Source organism: Sitophilus oryzae, unplaced genomic scaffold (genome assembly GCF_002938485.1).
Source record: "Sitophilus oryzae breed Bouriz unplaced genomic scaffold, Soryzae_2.0 scaffold_302_pilon_pilon, whole genome shotgun sequence".
NCBI classification, from domain to species: domain Eukaryota; kingdom Metazoa; phylum Arthropoda; class Insecta; order Coleoptera; family Curculionidae; genus Sitophilus; species Sitophilus oryzae.
The window spans coordinates 1,813,296-1,840,818 of NW_022146866.1; the positions used below are offsets into that span (position 1 = coordinate 1,813,296).

A 27,523-nucleotide genomic window follows, 5' to 3' on the forward strand; every position below is an offset into this window, starting at 1 on the left:
CCACTGCACGATAGTCAGCATGCATATAGAGCGGGCAGATCCACAGAAACTGCTCTGTACCAGTTAACTGAGCTAATACAGGCAAGCCTGGATAGCAAAGAAACAGCACTTTGTGCCTTCTTGGACATTGCAGGGGCGTTTGACAATATACCTCACAAAGTGGTCAAGCGATCTCTTGAAACAAGAGGGGTGAAAAATACGATAATTCGCTGGTTTTGGGAAATGCTCTCAACACGAACAGCAGAAGCTGAGATAGGTACCAAAACTGTGGTTGTTAAAACAACGCAAGGAACTCGATAAGGTGGAGTGACCTCCCCCCTACTGTGGAGCTTGGTAGTGGATGAACTACTGGAAGAATTAACTGTAGCGGGAATACACTGCATAGGGTATGCAGATGACATAGTCATGATTGCACGGGGGAAACATGAAGGCACCCTGTGTGATATTATCCAAAGAGGACTCTGCATCACTGAGAGATGGTGCAGGACTGTCGGGCTGAGTATCAACTCAGATAAAACCGCGGTAGTTCCATTCACCAGAAAGCGAAGTTTGAAAAACTTGAAAAGAATCCATCTAGGTGGAAAGGAAATATTGCCATCACAGGAAGTGAAATATTTAGGAATAACCCTGGATAGTAAACTTCTCTGGAACAGGCATATTAAGAACATTACCAGCAAAGCCACAAAGGCTCTCATGATATGCAGAAGACTGGCGGGGAATAGGTGGGGCTGAGCCCCAAAAATTTTGCGCTGGATGTATACCATGATAGTAAGACCCATGATTACATACGGAGCAGTTGCTTGGTATACAAAACTAGAGCAACGTACAGCAAGGCAAAACCTGTGCAAAGTACAGAGACTGGCATGTATCTGCATCACAGGTGCCATGAGAACATGTCCAACAGCAGCAATGGAGGTCACTTTAGACCTAACACCACTGCACATTGTCGTCGGTAGTTATGCCAATGCGATAATGATTAGAATGGTCATAGACGGAAATAGTACTGGGAGAATTTTTAGGTCAGGGGCTTGGAAAACCCTCAAAAAGAAAATTCCACTTCTCCAACTCCCAGTGGATGACATACCAAGAATTTACAACTTTGAGAAACACCTCACTGTAGTATTGAGTAATAAAAAGGATTGGGAAGGAAGAAACGCTTACTCAGCATATAAAAGACCATAACATAACGTGGTATACTGATGCTTCCAAAACCAAAGCAGGGACAGGGATAGGAGTATTTGGGCCGAAAACCAAATACTCCGAATCAATGGGCACCTACCCCAGTATCCTTCAGGCAGAAATTTGCGCTATCGAAAGATGTGTACAATTTATCTTAGATAGAAACTATCGAAAACAGGAAATTGCCATCCAATTCGATAGTCATGCAGCACTAAACGCGATCAACTCAGTAACCATCAATTCAAAGTTGGTCAAAGAATGCCTAGAGAAGCTCAACAAGTTGGGCAAAGAAAATAAAGTCCTCCTACTCTGGGTGCCTGCTCACCAAGGGATAGAAGGCAATGAAAAAGCAAATGATCTAGCTAGGAAAGGAGTGAACACTCCACTAACTGGAACAGAAGCGTTCTGTTTTCCAAGCGGAAACCAGCTGAAAGCGGAACTGAAGAATCTGGAAGACTCCAACCGCAACTTGGAATGGGTATCCTCCAACGGTCTAAGACACTCGAAAAGGTTCCTCAGAACCTACGACCGAGAAAAATCAAAGGTTTTCCTTGATTTAAGTAAAAACAATCTTCGGATTGTCACGGGGTTCCTAACAGGACACTGTCTCCTCAACGAACACCTCAGTAGGCTGAAGCTGAGAAACAACGGCGAATGCAGATTCTGTGGGGAAAATGGGGAAACACCAGAACACCTCATCACTGAGTGCGCCGAGACGACGACCATTCGTGCCATGAACTTTGGTACGGCTGATGTCAAGGATGGAGAGCTGGCCTCTATGGAGTCGTCTCAGATACTGGCTTTTGTTAAAGCCTTGAGACTGTATGATGAGTTATAACTGGTTATAGCTCAAGAAAGGGGAACACACAATAGATCTTTAAGGTCGCGGTGACTAACTCCCCTCCTAAACATTCTACATTCTACATGTTAGTAGATGACATAAATTAGGATTGATTGGCGTATTCAATTGTTTTTGGTCACTTCCTGTTTTACCGGAAATTACTACAACTTTAGATCTTTAAACGACACCCTCGGTATTTTTTTATTTCATTCGATAGAAAATGACACTCTGAATAGAATGACATATCATATATCAACTTTTGACATTATCTCATATGGTTTATTTGAAATTGTAATATGCGGTTCATAACGATAATTTCGCTCGAAATTCCAAGGTGTGTGGCAAATTATTCATAACAAAATATTTTTTCCAAATATGTTAATGAGCCACCCTGGTTCCATTTGAAAAAAATGAGATATGATTAAAAATTTAAAATACGATTTGGGCATTTTTTAATCGTCCTGGACAAGACACGAAAAATATTAAACGATCAAATCTATTTTTCCAAGGTTTCTTGAAAAAAATTAGTGTTTTTAACCCAGCCATGTTACTCTAGATTGAAATGTAAAATACGATTTTTTTAAAGGGAAAATGTCAAAAGTTGACATACGATATGTCATTCTATTTAGAGTGTCATTTTCTATGGAATGAAGTAAAAAAATACCGAGTGTGTCGTTTAACAATCAAAAGTTGTAGTCATTTCTGATGAAACAGGAAGTGACCAAAAACAATTGAATATGTCAATCAATCCCAAATTGTCATATACTAACATACCAGACCTCGTTTTTTTTTATCTGAAAAAATAAAAAAGTTATAGGGGGTGAGCCACTTTTGAGACGCACCAGGTATATTTTTTTAAACAGCTATTTATAAGCGAAGCAACCACAACTGATATTTAGATAATATGCATTAGATTTAAATAATAATAATTCCTTCCTTTGGATTAATATCTTGTGAAGTGTGTTTCGATTAAATAAGACATCTATCTACCTTTACTGGCAGTATTTTCCTGACACAACTTTTAATTCAAATGTAATGTAAGATATTTTACCAAAAATGCAACAAATTAATAATTACTTGATATAAAAAATTATTCTTAAATTTGTATTTGCTTAACTTCATTTTTCCTTTTAATATTTTGTGTTGTTTTTAGAGTGTAATAATATCTATTCTACACAGAGGGAAAAATTGATCAAATAAAAGAAAGATTTTTTTTTAGAATCATATAATTTAGAATATCTGCAATTAGAGGGTGATTTTGGATAATTCTTTGTTCTGTATTAAACACGTTACAAAAGTAGTGGATCAATACCATAACTATATGATAAAATTGTTACCTATGTACCCTGATATAATTCTTTTGTAATCAAAGTACAGTTGTATAGTTTAATTAATGTTATAATTGATGCATTTTTTTGTTTTAGACTCATCTTGCCGAGTTTTTCTGCTTTCTTATCTTGAACAGTTCATTCAAAGGCTTCAAAATAGTCCTCACAGACGTGTTCAACTTTTCCACCACCATGTCGGTGTCCGACGAAGAACTGGACGAGTAAGTACCTACAAATGTATGGTTTAGATATACAGTATGTCCCCAGACTGTCTTTACAAGAGGAAAAACTTTTCTATTATTGACATGCTTTGAGAAAAATGCATTCTATATAAAAATGTTGCTTGTCCTAAAATGGTTAATACCGTTTATTCTTTTCAAAATTTCCATACCGTTTTAGAAAAAATTAAAAAAAAAACATGAAAATATAGTTGCGAATTTTTTGAAAAGTCCTAAATATTAAAACGCGTTTCTTTGATCCGATTATTTGATAGATTGTTATTGATAAAATTTTAATGAACGTCTTATTTTTTGCTGTTTTAAAATTTAAAGAAACACAAAATGTATTTAGTTCAATGCTACGGGAAGGGTGATAATAGTTATTAGAAAATGTGATACTTTAACAGCAAAAATATGACGTTAATCAAAATTAATAATAATCATCCATATAATCATCTATCAAAGAATGAAATCGAAATTATATTACCACAGAAACGCGTTTTAATTTTTAGGACTTTCTTCCGAGAATCTTTAGGACAGAAAAAAATCAACCATATTTTCATGTTTTTTTTTTAATTTTCTCTAAAACAGTGTGGAATGGATTGGGATTTGGAAAAGTATAAACAAGATTAAACAATTTTAAAACAGGCAAAGATTTTTATGAAAAATACATTTTTCTAAAAATTTCAATAATAAAAAAGTTTTTCTCTTGTAAAGACAATCCGGGGACATGTTGTAGACTATAGACACTAGATGTGGATGATTAAATTGAGTTGTTTATGGTAACTTGGTAACATATTGTATTGTATTGTATTGAGTAAGAGTGGATCCCAGGTGGGGCTCTGTTTAACTATTTTATGTTTACTTATCGTTGGCTTATGTTTTGACCAAAAAGTTTTGTTGAAAATGGTTTGTTTTATTTTAACAAGTTTTGAGTATAAATATTGTTAAGAAAGTATATAAGAAAGACCATCAGTGGCATACCATTGACATAACTTTTTGGTAAATTCTAGACATTCGGCCGAGGTTTCAAAAACGTTTCACCTGTGTCTCTTTTTTACCCTCTCGTCCTCTCTTTTTTATTTTGAAAGTTGGCAAACCTAGCCTATTGTGGCTCAGCTTCTAAATGCATCTTTAATAGAAAAAGAACATTACAAAACCTCAAGACCCAACTTTTAACATAGGCCGTTATGTCCGAGGGTGATATGTCCCCTAGGTCTGATAGGTCTAGCATAGGTTTGCCAAACACCTCAAACCTGGTCCTGCCCCCAGGGGAGCAGGTACACATAACGTGCTTCATATGGTAACATATTAGGCAGGCCCCTAAAAAGTTTAAGTTGCTAAATACTTAATCAATAAAAAAATAGTGTTACTGCCTCTAAAAACTTTAAATTGCTAAATACTTAATCAATAAAAAAATTGTGTGTGTACTATGTGCGAATGTGCGCATATTTGAAGTGAAACTTCTTACTTCCGTCTGTTTGTCTGTCCGTCTGTTCATCTGATACCTCTATCCACGTGCTGAGTTTGGTTCCAATCGACCCATAATTAAGAAAAATCCTGATTAAAATTTTAAATTTTCGTCCATTTAGAGGCATCGGTTCGAAACATCGAGGGCGTCATCCTGTAGCCCGTCCCCAATTATGCCGAAATCGATCCACATTTTTCTTCAATATAAAATCGTTAGTTAATACTACCCTCACGTAGGTTTACGGTAGGATTACCCTCACGAAGATGCAAATGAAACGTCGTATCCAACTTTTCAGGGTGGGAATATGTGCACCGTCGCTCACATAGCCTACCATTTGCTGTCCTCCTTTCACGCAGTTGAGCAGCTCTGAACTGTTCAAGAACGCGATACTCTTCCTCCATTCAATTGAGACATAAAGTTCAGAACTGTTCCGCTCCATGGAGGCACCAGGCTATCGCGCACAGCTCCTTTCAGAACCGTTCTGAGCAGCCCAGGGCGTAAAGCTCTGGAACTTGAAATTCGCGAATGGGGGACAGCAAATGTAGCCTACCCTACCCATCAAATTTGGTCGCGATCGGACCACATCAACTTTTGACGTTTCTTACGTCAAAACTAACTGTCACAGTGACACGTGTCGTACACGGTTAAGTTGGCCTTGGTCCAATCTATCGACATACCAAATTCCATTTAAATCGGAAGATTTTTTGATTTGATTCATTGATGATGGGGTTTCGTAGTGCACAAAATGTAGTCAAAATATGGCTGCGTCAAAATATCAAAGGCAGAAACTTTCAATAAAGAAGAAGAACAAGAAATAAGGATATAATCTTTACAGCGTTTTCAGATGGAGCGGACTGTACGCGCGGTTGTTTTTTCAATATAGCTCATCCGGACGGAGCATACGCGACCCATGTGAAATCGTTCATATAAACTCATGGTACTTGCTCGAAGTCGCGGACGCTCCGCTCCATCTGAAAATGCTGTTATATTATTATAACCTGTAGGTACTCTAACTATAAAAAAATCAATATTTTATTTATTATTAACAATTTATAGATAGCTTTATATCAATATCAAGATACGCTGAAATTTTTTTGGTTATTGATTTTGTCCACTTGTTGCGGTTAGGGAGCGAGCAAGGTTACTTTTTTACCGCTATTGTTTTACTGCAACAGGATTAAAGAAATTATTATGTAAGTCAACCTATGTAGAAATAAAAACATTCAAGTGACACTTTTTTCCAATCGTTAAAACTGTTTAGATAGAAGACATTTTGAACGTTGAGAAATAAATTAAATTGCGACTAGACTTTTGTGGTTTTTATTTGGTACGATTTATTTGGATAATAATAGATATACGGTGACACGATAAATTATTAGAACAATAAGAGAGAAACAAATTATGTTTTTTAATATGAAGAAATGGCGGTAGTTTTCCTCGTTTTGGAATTTTAACGTCATGTATGGTACCAGCTAGGGTTTCCGGAACCGAAGCTATTTTTCGGAATCGGGAATTTTGGTACCTCGCCTCTTAGGAACCGGAATTTCCCGTTTTTTTTTGGTACAACTTAACAAGTATAGCTAGAGACGTGAGAAATATAAAATAACACGCGACCGGTGCTATCCCCAAGTCTCTTCCTATATTTGTACAACTGTACTTTCGGTACTGACTAATTTTTGATCAGTGGTGGTGCAGTTCATCAATCAGAAAGCAAGGGATGGTTTTTCAAAGTAAAATGGATAAAAAATTGAGATTTCTGATGAAAATAACGTCAAATTATTAAGTAATCAGTCATGAAAAAATTAACATGAACACAAGTAAAGAAAAAAGTATATAGGTAACTTAAATTTCACATCAAACAACATAAACCTACTTAACTGAATTTGAGACAAAAGCTCTACAATATTGAATTAAAAATGTAAATATTTATTAAAACATAATATAATAAATATTATAAGAACTTCAAAAGGGAAAAGAAGCAGGAAAAATAAGAAATAGCATCATTACTGATTTAGAAGTGTTTGATTTCGACCGCTAGAAAGTATCAAAGGACTTTCTCACGTAATAAAAAAATATTTTTTAGTTATTGTTACCGAGGCCCGGTTTTGTGATAACCAAAAAGATCTGAACCCGAATTGGTAGTAGGTATTAATTAGAATTTCCGGAACTACTAAAATATTTTCGTTCAATGATTGTGGAGTTCGTCAATTAGCAAAAAAGTGAGTTTCAAATGAAAATAATATCAAATTATTAAGTAATGAGAAAGTAAACAAGAATTCAAATAATGAACACAAGCAAAAATAAAAAGAAAATACATAGGTAGCTTAAAAATTACATCAAATAACATCAACCAACCTCGAAACCAACTTAACTAAATTTGAAAAAAAAACTTAACATTTTCAATTAAAGAAGCAAATGACTATAAAAATATAACGCGAAAAAATATAACTAATACATCCAGCAATATTATACTAAATAATAAAATAACATATTTAAACGTCAATAATAATTGCTAATAAACATTATAGAAACTTCAAAATAACTTCAGAAGTAAGAACAATAAGACAAAGAGTTTGATTTCGACCGCTAGAAAGTATCAAGTCAAAAGTCTTTCGCACGTAACAAAAAATATGTTTTTAATTATTATTACCGAGTCTCCAAAGTACTAAAAGAACAGGGAATTAATAATTTCGAGTCGGTTCTTTGATGTCTCAAAAGAACCGGGAATTCCCTTTCGGTACCGGGATTTCCCGGTTCTGAACCATTACCACCTCCACTCAAGGCCAATCAACATGATATGGGCAAGGCAAATATGGCGGAAAAGGCAGCGCATTATTAAATTGTTTACCTTTAACCTGTAAAGCCGGTAGTGGTTTCTCGTTCCGATTGCATACCAGAAGTAATTAATTATCTCTAGTTTGTTGTGCTTCTGCAACACGTTTGTTTAGTTCTTAGTGTTCAGTGCATGGTGTGATCAGAAAATTGTGATAAAATAACAGTGTAATAAAAATCCCAACCAGACATTCCACATAGCTAGGGAACTTCAAACTTTTGTGCTTGTTGTACTCCTGTATTATTAATTATTTTAAGGTGAGAACTAGAAGTATTTATCAAGATATTACACCTAAATAAAAAGCCTACACCGCCAGTCTGCATAGTACTTTATAATGGTTACTTACAATAATCAAAAGATAGGTATTAAAGGGTTAACATTTTATTGTAGCATGCCTTTTACATGCTCTGTTCCAATATTCCCTTCGTAAGCTTCGTAAAAAATGGTTGACAGCTATTAAACAGATAATTTCACTCCTACTAGTAGTTCTCGGGTAAGCACTGCATTAAAAATATGCCTCAAAAAGGCCAAAGGCCAAAGCCTCTGTTACCCTAGTGAAGATGTAGTTATGGCTACTGCACAAAATAGAAATCAACCAGAACGCCGACTCTGCCGAATTTGATGACGTTTCACGAATATTGGCGACGCCATATTGGCAGCGGGTAACTCTCAGGGCCGGATTAAAACGCTTTCGCAGGCTGTTGTCAGGGTTATATTGAATAAGTATTTTTATTATCTGATAGGTATGTGATTACAGACTGAGCGTAATACGTTATTTCGAAAGGTAAAGTTTGTATTGTATAGATACCACCACATGTAATTTTATGCAGCGGTATTTTTGCAATTAGTAGGTAGGCAGATAATATATGCGTAGTCAAAAATTTGGAAATGGGTAGAGATCGTGAATTTTAAAAATAAACTAAACCAATTAATTAAAGGTCAACTTTCTACTCGAACCCTTGAGCTGCGTTTTACTGGTTGGCAAAAATCCGTGGTCATCCCTAATCCCTACACGTTTCTTAGAAGTTTTTATGGTCTGGGAAATTACGCGAATTGCGTTGCTATAGATACGTTCTAAAGTGTAACAGTTTACAATCCTAAATTTATTTGTTAGAGGCACGTTGTGCGTTTTGAGTACACATTATCAAAATAAAAATGTGTTTTTTAATGCTGGGAAAGTTTCTCTTGAACACAATGTTACCCAGATAAATCGGGCTCATTATAATAATAAAATTATGATTAAGTAGGTAGGTAATAAGTATTGTGTTAAGATGGGTTAATACAGTATTTAAAATAAAACTATCTATGCATTTGTTTAATATCTATTTATTTCTCCTTATTAACAATTTATTTTTATTTGTTCCGCTTTTAAAATTCGTATTTATGTGATATATTCATATTATGCGATGGTCAGAATTCAACTAAACCCTGACCTGCCCTGATTAAACCGGTAACGCCGCTACATTGACAGGTGTTACCCGCTCATAAAGGAATTTTTAGGTTAGCCATCGTTTCGCGCGCATTTTGGGAGTCAACCTTCTGGTTGATTTCTATTTTGTGGCTACTGCTTACACTTACCTCACTGTAAGTAAAATATTGGAAGAAGAATCAAGCTTTTTTTTTTTAAAGATCACAGAAAGATATTGCAACATTGACATTTGAAAATATAAATGGCCTGAATGTCTTTTTTTAGGTCACAATTGCCCCTCACATACATCAGAATTTATTATTAAATCCATCTTGTTCAGAATATCTAATATTTTATTGAAGAACTAAGCAAAAAAAAGGAATGACGTCTTTACCACAAAGACAATGCCCCATGTAAAGAGAAAGAGCAAAGAAAACTAAGCTAAGCGTAAATTTTACTTACGAACCCCCAAAAAGGTATTTAGTTTTTTTTCTATATAAAATCTTGAACACATATTATATTTTTTCGTTATCCTCACCTATATTATAGTTTAAATTTATTCCCAGTTGTGTAATGCTGCAAAACATAGAAAAAATATTCCATATTTTTTTATCCAAGCCAGTGTAGTTTATAATTCCAAGAGCATTTGCCAAGGCTTTTACTAAGACAAGTAACTTCCTATACTGTCCATAATAGTATATATTTATCAAACGTTCAGAGTAAATTCTAAACTATGGTAGGTAAGTGTTTGCAATTGAATATTTAGTTCATATTGCTATTTTCTGTCATATATTTTGGGTTATTTCTTTTCCGATGATTTTGAACACCCCCTATATATGCTACCTCAAGTTTGAATATTTCAACACTACCTATTTTCTGAGAAAGCAGACGTTTTTATAAAAAGTAACTAACTGATGTTTTCATAAAAGTTATAATATAAAAAATTCCATACTTACGTGGAGAACTTTAGACCCTGTATATTAAAAAAAATAGTGAAATATTACGTAATCTAATCCGACATTTGTGTGTAAACTGTCTATTTGGAAATAAAATAAAACAGGGTTTAAAATACGCGCCAAATAAAGCACTTCTATCTCCGCCATATTGGAAAAGGTTGAATGGTCTTGTGTGGAGGTGGTGCTGTCTGAACCCTAATACCAGCGTGCGAATCGCCCAGCGCAGCGGCGTAGCATGGTGTCAATACAAAGGAATGTAATAAGTAACTGTAATTAACATTTTACCAACAAAATAAAGTTTTTTCTTTTCTTTATTAAAGTCTTAAGAAGTTACAAAAATAAAATATACAAAAAATGTAACAGGTTAAAAAAAATAATCAAACCAATTTAAAAAAAGTACTAAATTTTAGTAAAAAAAACTGTAAACGTATCTGTTAGATAAAATATTCTTATCGATTTTTATTTGTCACAATAATTACTTTTAAACGAAATATAACTGTTGTGTTGTTTCATAAATATTTGCATGCTACAAAGTTATCTGGGCTAACATGCTCTTATGTAAGTGCATATTTACCTTTATCATGCAAATATCGATTTAAGTCGATTGATTTCTATAAATGTTCCACGTGTGTGGTACGATAGAAGAAAGAAAATTTAAAATGAAAAAGAATAAATGATATAAATAATCTCGACATATCTTTATTAGCGCATCAACGTTTTAAAACTCTAATAAATATCCTGAAAATTACCAATAATTTATATGGTATACAGGGTGTCCCCGACTGAGCGTGCATTCGAAGTTTCTAGAACTACAATATCTAAATCGGAGATTTTTTGCACATCATTATTTCACAACAATATCAATCGATTAAAAGTATTTTCAAAAATGCGGCACTTCCAGAAATACCAGATGTTGACAGCGAGTTTCATATTTTAAATGGGTGCCCCATTTTTTATTACTTATTTAAGTTATCTGTATGGACTTGCAATCAATCGACTGGCTCGTTAAGGATCTGGCCGCTAACGGTGCCCTAAGATTAAGGGAATCCAATCTATGGAACCAGACCAACTACGGTCACTCGAGGATATTGCCAGTGGAAAATCATGGTGAACACGAGTCCACATCTGCTAAACCAGAAAACGGAGAGAGATAAGGATTCGCATCCCGACAGAGAAGAATGGGAAAGCAACCGAGTAATGAACACTCAGGAGATAGCAGTCTACACAGATGCTTCCGCAAATTCACGGGGCACAGGTATAGGCATCTTCTCAGAGGAACTAGACATCCGACGATCTTTAAGGCTATCGGATGGCTCTAATATTCTACAAGCAGAGGTTTACGCCATAAAGGAAGCGGCTAGTTGTATACGAGAGAAAATTGCTGATAGACCAATAGGGGATATAGTGATATACTGTGACAGCTTGGCCGTTTAAGGAAGCATCACCATGCAATCAGTGAGATCGAAAACTGTGATGGAATGCCGAGAAGCACTGTCCTGGCTGCGTTGGGGCGGGGCTACTCTGTGCTGGGTGCCAGGCTATAGCAATGTGGTGGGCAATCAGGAAGCAGACAGACTCGCCAAAGACGGGGCCAGGGGAGAGGCCGTGGCAGACGACCCACCGCTTGTGACGATCAACACACTGAAGGAGGCTACATGATACAATAAGGGTTAGATAAGATCCTTGGCCGTCGCAAATCTGTTCTCCGCGCGCATGACGTCACTGGGGTACGCACTACATGCGTAATATCTTATCTAACCCTCCTTGTATCATGAGGAGGCTATAGGAACTGCCATCAAAGCCAAGCAGCAAGAGACGTAGCAACACCGTGAGGACTGCGCTACAGCTCGAAGACTATGGCCAGTGGTAGATAGCAAAAAGACAAAATAACTACTAGAGCACAAAAAGGACCTAGTACGCATAATTGTAGGTGTCGTCACTGGAAACTGTTCCACGGGGGTAAACCTCGTGAGATGGAAAATTTCCGACGACGACTACTGCAGAGAATGCGGAGAGGAAGAAGAAACCATAGAGCACCTGCTGTACCACTGTCCGGCACTGGAATACCGACGCTTTAAAACTTTAGGGCAAAGTTTTTTGGAGGGACTAGAGGAAGCAGCACAAGCCAACATCAGCGACATCGGGAACTTTGCAAAGAGCTGGAAGTGCTTTAACGCAAAGAAAGAATGAGAGGAAGGTTTGGTAAAACAATACAGGGGTATCGTAATGGGCCCAAGGCCTCCGAGTGAGGGATCAGATCAGATATGATCCCAAACCCCAGCAACCTAACCTAACCTAACCTAAGTTATCTGTAAAATTTTATGAATTTTGATATTAAACACTCTATACCTAACATTAACCATATACCTTCTGAACCTTTTTCCATCCATACTGCAAAAAATCTAACTTGTTATAATCCATTCTTGCATCTAAAGAGCACAAGTTATCACATTTCCAATAATTCATTGTATCTTTGGTTTATCCAAGGGGGTAATTATATTTGGGGGCAAAATAAATTTTCAAAAACAGCATGTACGCCACTGACTTTTTTCTCCTATTAACGAAATAGTCAGCCGTTTAATGCCGATTAAAAGTTGTCTCTTGATATTTTGTCGAGTTCGGGCCTCCTTGATGAGATAAACGCAATTTTATTAATTTGCCTTGATCCAAGTCTAACAGCAACCTTTAAAAAAGTTTAACACAATTTAACATAATTAACTTGCGAAAGTGTTAAATTAGTACTCACTGATTCCTCATTAAAAATAAAAAAAGTTCCTATAAACATTGATATGGAAATGCATAGTTTTAAAGTTACAGTTTTAGTTACTACAGTTTTAAAGGATGTTAAAACTTTTTAAAATTAAGATCTTTTGTAATCGAGTTTGTAATTATCTTAAATACCATTATTTTTATTTGAATTTGCTGTAGGTTTGATTAATAATAATAATAACTGATAGAAATAATACTTAACAATAAATTAGATAAAATAAATAATTTATTAATTTTATTAATCCGGAGTTTAACCATAATTTTTTTATATTGCAAATAATTTATCTTCATACAATTTTATGACACCCGTATTTATTTATTTTACTTCAATTTCATCCCATTTTTTTAAAAAAATTAATCAATAGAAGAATATTAAGAATTTCAAATTTACACTTTTGCAATCCCTGACGTCACCTATCAAAAGTGTCACGGTTTGCCGCCAGGTACAAAGGTAAATAAAAACCATTTTTCTAAATGTATTTTAAAGTAGATATAAAATTAATTGTAAAATAAAACTTAATTGTTGTCTTGCCGCTTCAAACCAGGCTTTTCGACGGCTTTCATCCAAAGGAACAGTTTAAATTTTTTTTCTGGACAGCCTTCAGAGTTATTTAGACAGCCCTTCACAAAACAAACTTTAACACCCTTTATTCCAAAAATAATAAAGTGGGTACAATAAAACAAAATTGAAAACTCAAAGTATTTAACGCCAAACACAAAATCCACAAAATACAAATCTAACCTCGAACGCCTCGAACATCCGGACAACTTTGGTAGTGTTTAGTGCTTCAATAAAAATGGCAGTAAACTGTTAATTATAAAAATTTAAGTTTTAATTTCTAGTAGTAAAAAACCTAAAAGTTAATATTGGGGTAATAAATAATCCCACACAAAAACGTATTTTTTAACGATCTTAATAAAAATAGAAAAATCTAACGTGATTTTAAGATATATGGTGTAAATACGGTAGCAAAGAACTAGACACGCCATAATATTATTCTTTAGAGGCTCGCGCCCTCTGTCAACTATTCAGTCAAATACTAATAGGTGACGTCACAATTTTCTACGCGTCATTTCAAACCAGTGAAATTTGTATTGAATTTGATTTATTATTTATTCCTTAATTGTAACTTCGTTCCATTTATTTTTGTATTAAGGGAGTACTTTTTAATCACTTCAATTGAATTTTATATTAAAAATAACAAAAATTTACTATGGTTAATCACCGGATTGCGTTTATCTCACCAAGGAGATCGAAATCGACAAAATACCAAGATACAGCTTTTAATTGGCGTTAAACGGCCTATATAATTTTGCTATTAAAAGAAAAAAGTCAGTGGCGCACATGGTGAAATTGTCGAAACTTTTTAGTACTAAAATATGTAACACGTATAGTAACTTTTACCCTCAAAATTTTATTGGAATCGCTAAAAGCATTACACAAAATTAAGAAAATTATAATAAATCGAAAAATAATGAAGACTTCAAGCCCTTGTAGCTACGAAACAAAGCAGAATCGGACCCTATGTTGATATGAAACATAAATATTATTTTTACGTGAGGAATCTCACACACATGCTTTTTGAAACACCCTGTATACATACATATCCATTGTTGGCTGATACTAGCTACCATTATAATTAAAGGCGTTCATGTAGGTCTGCTACCATGAAACATTTAAGCTTCTTCTCTGTATGCATGTATAAATAAGTAATTCTTTGTCACTGAGACGCCCTGTATAGGCGCTAAAAGCCAGACATCTTTATCGATGAAGTAGCAAACGATCCCTCACTCAAAATAAATAAAAGGCTTTACGAAATTGTCGGTATAATACCTTCATTTTACCGACAGCTGGTGTCCTTCCTTTACCATATGATCGCAGTATACGGTTGTTCCTTTCGGCGGTTAGATACGTTTATTTGGGCAGTGAAAAATATAGTGTACAGTTAAAATATCATTTGTAAAATACAGGGTGTTTCAATAAACATGTGCCATCTCTCTTAGGGAGATTCCTCAGGTAAAAATAAAATTTATTTTTCTTATCAACATAGGTCCGATTCTGCTTTGTTTCAGGGTGTTAAAGTCTTAATAATCTTTCGATTTATTATTACACACAATTAATAAAATTAAAATAAAATAAAATTAATAAATTATATATTTTAACTAATTTATTATTAAGTATTATTACTATTAGTCCAACCTACAGCAATTTCAAATAAAAAAATAATGATATTTAAGATAATTAACAACTAAAACTATGTTTATAGGAACTTTTTTTCATATTTTTTTATGTGAAATCAAAGAATACTTATTTAAAAATTTCGCGAGTTAATTATATTATTTTTTTTAAACGTTGCTGTTAGACTTGGATCAAGGGAAAATAATAAAATTGCGTTTATCTTATCAAGCAGGTCGAAATTCACAAAATATCAAGAGACAACTTTTAATCGGCAATAAACTGCTTACACCATAGGCTTAAAATAAAATATAGACTGAGCATCTGATTCATAAATAGCTGGAAGATGCGGTCAGACAATGTCTTGTTATTGTTTTAGGCTCTAACAAGTGCGACACGAGCGATAGATAGGTTGTCTCCGTCGTAACGGTCGTTCCCTGACGACTCTGACGAGGAATGCAACACTGTCTTTCGTTTCTCAGTACACCTGAACTCTCCGTACCATAGCCGGGTATTTTTTTAATTTTAATGAAGCTATAATTCAATTAAAAATATATCGTATTTAACTTTTTTGTATTTTATTAAGATTTAGGAGAGGTTTTTTAAATAAAAGTTTAGAAAAAAAAACGTCCAAAAGCGATAAAAATAATAAAATACATGTTATAGAAAAACATTTAATATAATCGAAATTACCTATTTAATTCTTGAAATTAATAAGGATCTATTCTATAGATATAATAGAATCGGCGACATGGAAAGAGAAAAAACTTTATGATTGTTGTAATTTTTTTTTCTGGTAAGTGATGTTTTATTATGTAAATTAGAGAAAACAGAGATCTGTTTCATTAAAGCAAGCTTTTAGGAAGTGGATAAAATGAAAACTACATTTATTTAACCCGGTACTGTCTTTATTATACCGGCTGCGTCCTAAAAGTGGCTCACCCCCATAATTTTTTTATTTTTTCTAATAAAAAAACAAGATTTGGTATGTTAGTATATGACATAAATTAGGATTGATTGACGCATTCAATTGTTTTGGTCACTTCCTGTTTCACCGGAAATAACTATAACTTCTGATTTTTAAATGGCACCCTAGGTGTATATCTACTTTATTCGATAGAAAATGACACTCTGAATAGAATGACATATCATCCAAGTATCAATATATTCATAAAAAAATGTTTTTTCGAAATATGCTAACCTTGTTCCATTTAAAAAAAATGATATATGATTAAAAATACGATTTGTGCATCTTTTAACCGGCCTAGACAAGACACGAAAAACATTAGACGATCAAAACTATATTTCCAATGCTCCTTGATTAAAACTTAATGTTTTTAACACCGCCGTGGCACCCTGGATTGAAATTTATAATACGATTTGTTTTTAAGCGACAATGTCAAAAGTTGACATATGATATGTCATTCTATTCAGAGTGTCATTTTCTATCGAATAAAGTAGCAATATACCGAGGGTGCCATTTAAAAATCAAAAGTTTTAGTCATTTCCGGTGAAACAGGAAATAACCGAAAACAATTGAATGCGTCAGTCAATCCTAATTTATGTCATATACTAACATACAAATCTGTTTTTTTATCTGAAAAAATAATAGAAAGTCATAGGGGTGACTTTTGAGACGCACCCGGTATATTAAAAAATATTGTTTCATAATGTAATATAATTTTAAAATTCTTGTATGTTATTTTAGATTCTGAAGATAGTTTTAGGATAAACTGGAATATATTTTTAATAAAAACATGAATGATTTTTTAACCGATGCCTAATATAATTTATCTTGTATAATAACGGGGTTATAATTATGATTTTGTTACAAAAATTTTTATATAAATGATTATGTAATAGAAAAAATTCAGATTTTACATTTTACTAAAATATGATCTAAATAAGCGCCTTTCTACAACAACGCCACTGACTCCCAATTGGTAAATTGAGAGTTGCCTACCGGTCGAAACTCGTTTCGAGACTCAAATGGATCATTTAAGTCAAATTTCTTGCAAATTTGGCACTGGCAAACCATATATATAAAGTAGTATAAGGACTATTTAATACATCTATGGAATATTAAAACCTACTTTATTAAAATGCAGTATTAATATCTCAATATATGTGTATAATAAGTAAAAAGATATTGATAATATTAAAGACGTGACAACATAGGCTGGACGAGGAAGGTATGGTTGGCTGCGGTCGAGTGTAACCAGAAGTTAAATTTTGTTTGTAGAAAACTGTTTTCTTTTAAATTTATTGCCCTCTATTATGTAGTAGCGAAACTAGCACATCAAAATATCTGATTTGGAGATAGACTTTTAAAGCCTGTCTCCTTTTGCTACCTACAATTTTATACATGTAACGAGGCTTCTGTTGCGTAGCTAGATATTCTGTGCTTACAGCCTTGAAAATATATATACAAGGCTTACACTATTTCGCTAACAAAAGAAAAAAAGTCAGTGGCGTACATGCCTTTTTTAGAAAAATATTCCAGTGATAACCCATATGCCCATCCCTGGTGAATATGTCGACACTTTTTTAGCTTTAAAATATGTCGCATTTATAGTAACTTTTCACCTCAAAATTTCATTCAAAATGCTACAAGTACTTGGAAGAGAATTATAATAAATCAAAAAATATTAGTACTTAACACCCTGTATCTACGAAACAAAGCAGAATCTGACCTATGTTGATATGAAAAATATATCTTATTTTTACGTGAGGAATCTCCCCACGAAAGATAACACATGTTTTTTGAAACACCCTGTATAACACGGGTAGGATAATATAGGTACATTTATTTTAATTATATTGATCTAAATCATAAAGTAATTAAAATTAACACATTTTATCTAAAAAAATACAGTATGCTCATAAAAAAATAATTGAGAGTTGACATTACTATACAGGGTCCGGCAATAGTGCGTCGGGCATCTGTAGCTCCAAGAATAAAAATTTTGAGAATTTTGTTCAAGTGCAAACCTAAAGTATGTACCAGGATGTATTTCAGGAAAATATTTTAACTTCTATAGGGTGACTCAAAAAAGTGTGACTGGATCTGGATGATTTTTTTTAATGGAACACCTTGTATATTATTGAATTTTGGCTTTTTTCAGATCACTTTACATAATCCTAAGATATTAGTAAATATATTTCGATAGTTTCAGGGATATTAATAAATAAATCAAAAGTATATATTTTTCAGCCCTTCTTAAAAAATTATTAAAAATACAAGAATTGTTCTGAAATCAAAACTATATTAGGTATTTACTTTAGATGGTCTGTTCTTACTTTGCTATAAATATGGTAATCGTAAATCATACCGCATGTTCAAAATTCTACGCCAAACTTTCTAAAATATAAAATAATTTTTCGTTGTTTTTTTTTAATGGGACACTCTGCATATTATTATTTTATTAGAGGAAGGATTGTAGTTAGGAAAGTTAAAAAATGAACATTTTTTATTTTCAAAAGTATTTACGTAGTATTATTTCATATGGCGCTTTCAATGGTAAAATACGAAAGAAAAATCATTAGGTGGGTTGCTTTGATAAAAATTTACTGTCGAAAATGCCATATAAAATATAAAAACGCGAATATCTGCGAAAATGTAAAAATCTTTTAAATACCCTAAATACAAAAAAATGTCCATTTTTTAATTCCCCGTCTATTAAACAAATAATATACAGGGTGTTCCATTAAAAATAAACAAGAAAAATTATTTAGATTTTAGAAAGCTTGGCGTAGAATTTTGAACATCCTGTATGATTTCCATATTTATAGTAAAGTAAGACCATCTAAAGTAAATACCTAATATAGTTTTGATTTCAGGACAGTTCTTGTATTTTTATTATTTTTTTAAGAAAGCCTAAAAATATACAGGGTGGCGCACCTCATTCGCCTCGGCTGATTATATGAAAACGGAAAGATGCAGAAACAAAACATTTTATGGGTATATGCGGGGAGACAATGTGCACAATTTAAAATTATTTTGAAATATACAGGGTGTTTTAGAACGAAGATCCATACCAAAGTTATATTTTTTCTTATGGAACACCCGGTATTTTATTTCATTTTTGGATTCTTGGGCCCAAAAGAAGTCATTTATTATAAGGGTTAAATATGTTTAAAATCTTTGGTTTTTGAGATATTTAAAGATAATTAAATTTGCAAGCTACAATAGAATAGATTATTAACACCCTGAACATTACTTTTCAGAATTAATTTTTGTGCTGAGTTTAAAGGTAGAGAAATAAACTTCACTGGAAAATGTTATTGCTTCCTTAAATTTATACAGAGGTATCAAAAATTGCTGATAGATTTTAAGGATTTATTTTATATAAAACTTGCAACACCCTATATTTTTTTAAATAAACCGAAGTAGATTCAAATGCTCTTTCAAACTATATTAGGGTTGCCTATACCTATCTAGCCCAGATTTTGAATAAAAAGCGATTTTTAAATAAAATTGCAATCAAGATGGCTCGTGTCGCAATTGCAATTTTCTAGTGACAGTAACTATTAGTTTTCAAAGTTGACATTAGTTTATGGACATTATTATTCATAATTTATAACAATTTACTTAGATTTACCTAAAATATAAATCTTCCTGATAAGCGTTCCTTTGAAAAACTACTTTGCAGTCCTATTTCGCAGAGCTGATAGTGTGGTTTATAAAAAAAACTATTAGGCAGAAATCTGTCATTGGAAGTCAACAAAATGTAAGAAAATGAATTTGCCGTAATTGTCTCTATTATAGAAAATCCATATTCTACAAATCATCGTAAAATAAATCAAAGCCAAACCAACCTACTTCTTCGTTTTTTCTAATAGAATAATAAATACATATTTAATAAATATTATTTATTAAACTATTGTAGGTAAATTAAATAAAAGTAAACCGTTATAAATTTAAATAAGCCCATAAACTAATTTCGATTTTGAAAATAGCTACTAACTGTCACTAGATACTTGCCATGACGACATTAGCCCTCTTGGTTGCCATTTTATTGAAAAATTGTTCTTTATTCAAAATCTGAGCTAGATAGGTATAGGAAACCCTAATACAGTTTGAAAGAGCATTTGAATCTGCTTAAAAAATACAGGGTGTTGTATTTGAAATAAATCCTTAAAATAGATCAGCAATTTTTGATACCCCTGTATAAATTTAAGGAAGCAATAACATTTTCCAGTAAAGTTTATTTCTCTGCCTTTAAATTCAGCACAAGAATTAATTCTGAAAAGTAAAGAACAGGGTGTTAATTATCTATTCTAAAGTATATAGCATGCAAATTTAAATATATTTAAATATCCCAAAAACCAATGATTTTAAAAATATTTAACCTTTATAATAAATGGCTTTTTTTGGGCCCAGGAATCCAAAAATGAAATAAAATACCGGGTGTTCCATAAAAAATATAACTTTGGTATGTATCTTAGTTCTGAAGCACCCTGTATATTTCAAAATAATTTTAAATTGTGCATATTACCTCCTCACATATACCCATAAAATATTTTGTTTCTACATCTTTCCGTTTTCGTATAATCAACCGAGGCGAATGAGGTGCGTCACCCTGTATATATTTTTTATTTATTTATTAATATCTCTGAAACTATCGAAATATATTTACTCATATCTTATATTCTGGATTATATAAAGTGATCCGAAAGGAAGCCAAAAATGCAATATTATACTGGGTGTTCCATTGAAAAAATTTATCCTCATCCACTCACACTTTTTGAGCCACCCTATAGAAGTAAAAATCTTTTCCTGAAATACATTCTAATATATACTGTAGGTATGCACTTAAACAAAATTCCCAAGTGTTTTATTCTAGGAGCTACAGATATGCCCGACGCACTATTGCCGGACCCTGTATTTCGTTGCCTATTTATTTTTTTATGAAAAATAAAAATCTTGTAAAATAATCATGTAAATTACTCTAGTAAAAGGCAACAAACTAAAACAATGTCCAATCTAAAATGCGATTTAAAGGTTAAGCTTTGTTAATAAGTACGCATATTAATAATACTCTTTTTAAGCATACGAGTATACAGGGTTATTCACCACATACGACACGGAGTATTGTAGCTAAACGATTAGATTTTTACAAATTGTAAGTTTTGGGTTCATTGAAGGTTTTAATTTTTTTTTCTCTCTATGATTGAAGAACTATTAGACCTACAATTTAAAAATATTTTTACAAGATACAGAGTGTCCCAAATAAATAAAAATATTATAGTTGTATTTTTTTAAACGGAACACCCTGTATATTATTCTATTTTTAGATTTACGATTGAAATAAAGTTAAATTTGATTAAGGTTTATCACACATCACACTTAAACCTTGGCATTTTTTAAATATTTTCAATTTTGTGAAATTGCATTAAAAATTTTAAAGCTTTATTTCTTCAAGGGTATTAAAGTTTTTAATACTAAATATTATTTACTGAAGTTTATTTATTGATCAAGATATTGTGTTGCAATAATAAATATAATACTACCTTACACAGAGTGTCTATAAATTTATTTTAAATAATTACTAGCTTTAAACGGCAATAATTTGTTTAATTTAAATGGAACACTCTGTATATTTACGAGAATCAGATGTATAATTTAATTGTCTATCAAATTGTATTATACCATTTTTAACCTTTCTTTTCAAGTTTTTGTTGAAAATGCATTTTCTTCTAATTTAGACCTGATTTATCAATATACCCATACGCATGGAATATTGACATTTTAGATTTTTTTAAACCAACAAATGTACAAAATGTACAGGTGCTAAAAAAAGATAATATTGCAAGCCCATTTGTTTACAAAAAGAAAATTATTTAAATTTTTATAAAAGAGTATACCAAAATTATTTCCTCCCAAAAATTAGTTAATTACATACTTAATTGTTTTAGTTAATAAATTATTCTAAATAAATGTGGATTTGAATCAGAAATCAATATATTAATAAATTATGAAAATGAACATATATCTGTTTGTTATAAATAAACATTCGTCAAAATATTAAATAAAAAAATAAAATTTATATGGTGTTACTTTTTACCACACTGTTTAATACACATACAAAATTCAGTTTTTTAATATTTGGAGCAATTATTATTAATCAAAGCAAACAGCCAATTAATGTATGTAGTTTGAATACTAAGATCATAGTATAATTGGTCCTCTTTAACTAATATTTAAACAATTTTTTTTTATTTTTTAATGAAATAAGCGAATTAAATCGACAATATTAGTATCTGTACTCTTTGAAAATTAGTTACATCTTTAAAAATAATCTAAAATAAATCCATTATTCCATGGGTATATTGATAGACGAGGTCTAAATGTTAAGAAAATGTATTTTCTTCGAAAACTTGAAGAGATAGGTAAAAAATGGTATAATACAATTTGATAGACAATTTATTTGTGCATCTGATTCTCGTAAAATCTATAGGGTGTTCCATTTAAATTAAGTTATTACCGTTTAAAGCTAGTAATTATTTAAAATAATTTTTATTTAGTTGGGACACTCTGTATCTTGTAAAAATATTTTTAAATTATAGCTATGATAGTCCTCCAACGAACCAAAAACTTACGATTTGTAAAAATCTAATCGTTTAGCTACAATACCCCGTGTCGTATGTGGTGAATAACCCTGTATATCAGAATTAACAAAGTTATGAGTAACTTTTTTCTGACTCCTAACTCTAGCCGACAATCAGCAGTTTTAATCTTGATTAAATAATAAATAATAATTGAACGTATCGAAATAAATTAAAATATTATGTGAATTTGAAACAAAAGTCGATAATATTGTCATTTTGGTGAGAAGGGTGAGATCCTTGTGTGAGATGAATCATTCGGCCTATACATAACTAAATACAAAATAACATAGTAAAAATATGCCAAATTAATAAAAAAATATACAAAAAATACCTTATTTTTAAATATTAATTTGTTAGATGTTTCTAAGAAATTTCAAGGCCTATATGTTATTTATGACAGAAGTGACTAAATTTGAGTAGTTTTTTTTTCGCGTCCTAGTGATCGAAAGCAATTGATTGGTGTTATCAGTGCCGCCACTTTTGAAATTCACGTGCGCAATCGAGTACATAAACATTTCGTTACAACCGTTAAACGTTTCGTCGCCTGATATACCCTAGTGTGAATTATTATAAGTTCTATAGCATAATAACATACCGTACAATTAGTTCGAATATCGCGTGAACATGCAGAATCATTGTGGAAAATGCAGCCAAAAATCAAAACAAGAAAACCATGACGATCCTGATGAAGAATATGCTGAAGGCACCAGGTATTTGTTTGCACCAAGTTGTTTTATAACATTATTTGGGTAGAGAAAGTAGATATAATCTATCATAGAATCTATCTGAAAAATGATAGAAAGACAATCAAATTTTTGACTACAATGTCTTTAACTGTCATTGTCGTTTATTTTTTAGATGTATACAGGGTTATTCACCACATACGACACGGAGTATTGTAGCTAAACGAATAGATTTTTACAAATTGTAAGTTTTGGGTTCGTTGAAGGACTATTAGAGCTACAATTTGAAAATATTTTTACAAGATACAGAGTGTCCCAAATAAGTAAAAAATATTATAGCTGTATATTATTATATTTTTAGATTCTACGATTAAAATAAAGGTAAATTTGATTAAGGTTTATCACACTTAAACCTTACCGTTTTTTAAATATTTTTAATTTTATGAAATTGCAGTAAAAATTTTAAGGTTTCATTTCTCCAAGGGTATCGAAGTTTTTAATACTAAATAATTACTGAAGTTTATTTATTGATCAGATATTGTGTTGCAATAATAAACAAAATACTACCTTATACAGGATGTCTACAAATTTATATTAAATAATTACTAGCTTTTAAACGGCAATAACTTGTTTAATTTAAATGGGACACCCTGTATATTTTACGGGAATCAGATGCACAATTTAATTGTCTATCAAATTGTATTATACCATTTTTTACCTATCTCTTCAAGTTTTCGTAGAAGTAACACTTTCTTATAATTTAGACCTCATTTATCACTATACCCATGGAATATTTACATTTTAGATTATTTTTAGAGTACCAGATACTAATATTGTCGATATAATTCGCTTATTTCATTAAAAAAAATATGAAAAACTGTTTAAATATTTGTTAAATAGCACCAATTAATATGATCCCAGTATTTAAACTACATTAATTGATTGTTTACGTTGATTGATAATAATTCCTCCCAATACTAAAAAACTACAACTGAATTTTGTATGTGTATTAGACAGTGTGGTAAAAAGTAACACTTTATAAATTTTATTTCATTTTTTGACGAATGCTTATTTATAACAACAGAGATGTTCATTTTCATAACTTATTATTGTATTGATTTCTGAGTCAAATTCACATATATTTAGAATAATTTATTAATTAAAACGTAAGTTAATTAAGTATGTAATTAACTAATTGTTAGGCGGAAATAATAGGCAGAGTATATTAATAATTAGTAATAATTAGAATACTCTTTTACAAAGATTTTAATAGTTTTCTTTTTGTAAACAAATGGGCTTGCAATATTATTTTTATCACCTGTCTATTTTGTACATATGTTGCTTTAAAAAAATCTAAAATGTCAATATTCCATGGGTATAGTGGTAAATGAGGTTTAAATAATAAGAAAATGCATTTTCTACGAAAACTTGAAGAAATAGGTAAAAAATGGCATAATACAATTTGATAGAAAATTAAATTGTGCATCTGATTCACGTAAAATATACAGGTTGTTCCATTTAAATTAAACAAGTTATTGCCGTTGAAAGGTAGTAATTATTTAATATAATTTTTTGAACACTCTGTATAAGGTAGTATCATTTTTATTATTGCAACATAATATCTGATCCATAAAGAATCTTCAGTAAAAATTTAGTATTAAAACCTTTAATATCATTGGAGAAATAAAGCCTTAAATTTTTTAATGCAATTTCGCAAAATTGAAGATATTTCTAAAACGGTAAGGTTTAAGTGCGATAAACCTTAATCAAATTTACCTTTATTTCAGTAGTATAATCTAAAAATAGAATAATATACAGGGTGTTCAATTTAAAAAAATACAACTATAATATGTTTTACATATTTGAGACACTCTGTATCTTGTAAAATTATTTTTAAATTGTAGCTCTAATAGTCCTTCAACGAACCCAAAACTTACAATTTGTAAAATTCTAATCGTTTAGCTATAAAACTCCGTGTCGTATGTGGTGAACAACCCTGTAGAGTTATACACGGTCTTCCTTAATGATCATAAGAAAGAAAAAAAACTTTACATAATTATGCGGAGGGGGTTAATCTTCTTATCTTGTTCTTGTTATATTATATAAAAAAAATAACCCCATCCGCAAAGAAGTTATATAAAGACTATATTTATAACTACCAATATATAGTTGCGAAAGAGTTTTGATTATTTAATAAATATTTAATTTAATCATATCGCGAAATGAGTATTTATTTCGCTCAATGGGAGAATTCGGCATATGAGTCTAACAGATGCATAAACGACAGTAATGATCATTCTTCTTGTGTAGGTACCTAATGGGTATAATAAAGAAATTGGGATATACATACTCGTATACCCAGAAGGTATAGGGTAAATCCCCATCGAGAGATTCTTTCGTCGGGTAACCCCCTTGTAAAATTCGATTATTCACCTAACATAAATTGAACTGTCTGCGTTGTGCTGTATTTTCGATACAATTAAGGCTATTGTGCAGATAAGATAAGTAAGATAACAATAAATTCTTGCTAAAATTTGTTATTTAGACTATAGAATGAGTGGGAGGGGGATTAATCACTGCGATCTTACAGATCTATTGTGTCCTCCTTTCTTGAGTTGTAACTCATCATACAGTCTCAGGGCTTTGACAGAAACCAGTATCTGGGACGGTTTTATAGAGGGTAGTTCTCCATCTCCAATATCAGTCGTACCAAAGTTCATGGCACGAATGGTTATCATCTCGGCGCACTCAGTGATGAGGTATACTGGTGTTTCCCCATTTTCCCCACAGAATCTGCATTCGCCGTTTCTTCTTAGTTTCAATCTACTGAGGTGTTCATTGAGGAGACAGTGTCCTGTTAAAAACCCCGTGCCAATCCGAAGATTGTTCTTCCTTAAATCCAGGAAGATTTTTCTTGATCTTAAGCCCTCAGAAACTTCTTCGAGTGTCTTAGAACATTGCATCCCATTCCAGATTGCGAATTGAGTCTTCCAAGTTCTTGAGTTCCGCCTTGAGTTGGTTACCACTTGGAAAGCAGAACGGATCTGGTCCAGTTAGTGGAGTGTTCGCTCCTTTTCTAGCTAGATCATTTGCTTTTTTATTGCCTTCTATCCCTTGGTGACCAGGCACCCAGAGTAGGAGCACTTTGTTTTCTTTGCCTAATTTATTCAGCTTCTCTATGCATTATTTGGCCAATTTCGAATTGATTGATACTGAATTGATCGCTTTTAACGCTGCTTGACTATCAGATAAGATGGCTATTTCTTGTTTCCGTTGGTTCCTATCTAAGTTAAGTAGTACGCATCTTTCGATAGCGTAGATTTCTGCCTGTAGGATGCTAGGGTAGGTGCCCATTGGTTCGGAGTATTTAGTTCTCGACCCAAATACTCCGATCCCTGTACCCGCATTGGTTTTGGAAGCATCAGTATACCAAGTTATGGTATGGTCTTTTAACTGCTGGGCAGACGTTTCTCTCTTCCAATCCTTTTTATTGCTTAATACCACATTGAGATGTTTCTCAAAGTTGTACGTTCTTGGCATATCATCTACTGGGAGTTGCAGGAGTGGTATTTCCTTTTTGAGGGTGTTCCAAGCCCCTGATCTGACAATTCTTCCAGTACTGATTCCGTTAGTGACCATTGTAATCATTGTCGCATTGACATATCTACCAATCACAATGTGCAGTGGTGTTAGATCTAGAATGACCTCCATTGCTGCTGTTGGGCCCACCATTAATTATTTTGTTATAGTACATTAAATTTACAAAATAAACATATATTTGATACCGATTAAACTATTAGTTACGTAATCGAGGGCGCGATTTTTAATTTCCATCCATGGAGATTTTCGACGCCTGGTTGAAGTTGCCACATTTATTTATTTATTTCCTGATACTGTCATTCGTTTTGACTTTTTAGTTTTCTATTACGAGTTTATGGTTTAAATTAATTATTTTATGATACTTTAAGCTTAAAATTTTTTACTAGCCGACCTTGCAGTCGAACATTGTTCTTTTTAGAACCTCTTTTAGTCCGAAGTGTACAAAATAGC

The 27,523-nt window shown here is 32.2% G+C and overlaps 1 protein-coding gene across 5 annotated transcripts in view; it reads left to right on the plus strand.

Moving 5' to 3' along the window:
• Nucleotides 1–27,523, plus strand: part of LOC115884539 (uridine phosphorylase 1) — a 57,884-nt gene that overhangs the window by 5,808 nt on the left and 24,553 nt on the right. The window contains exons 1-2 of one of the 5 annotated variants that reach the window (XM_030903145.1): nucleotides 2,944–3,057; nucleotides 3,445–3,569. In XM_030903145.1, the coding sequence (XP_030759005.1) occupies nucleotides 3,541–3,569 (29 nt within the window). In that variant the 5' untranslated portion in view covers nucleotides 2,944–3,057; nucleotides 3,445–3,540. Of the gene's footprint in view, nucleotides 1–2,943; nucleotides 3,058–3,444; nucleotides 3,570–14,840; nucleotides 14,944–23,147; nucleotides 23,501–27,523 lie in introns of those variants that run through there. The other 4 variants (XM_030903146.1, XM_030903144.1, XM_030903147.1 and 1 more) reach the window with 4 other exon arrangements.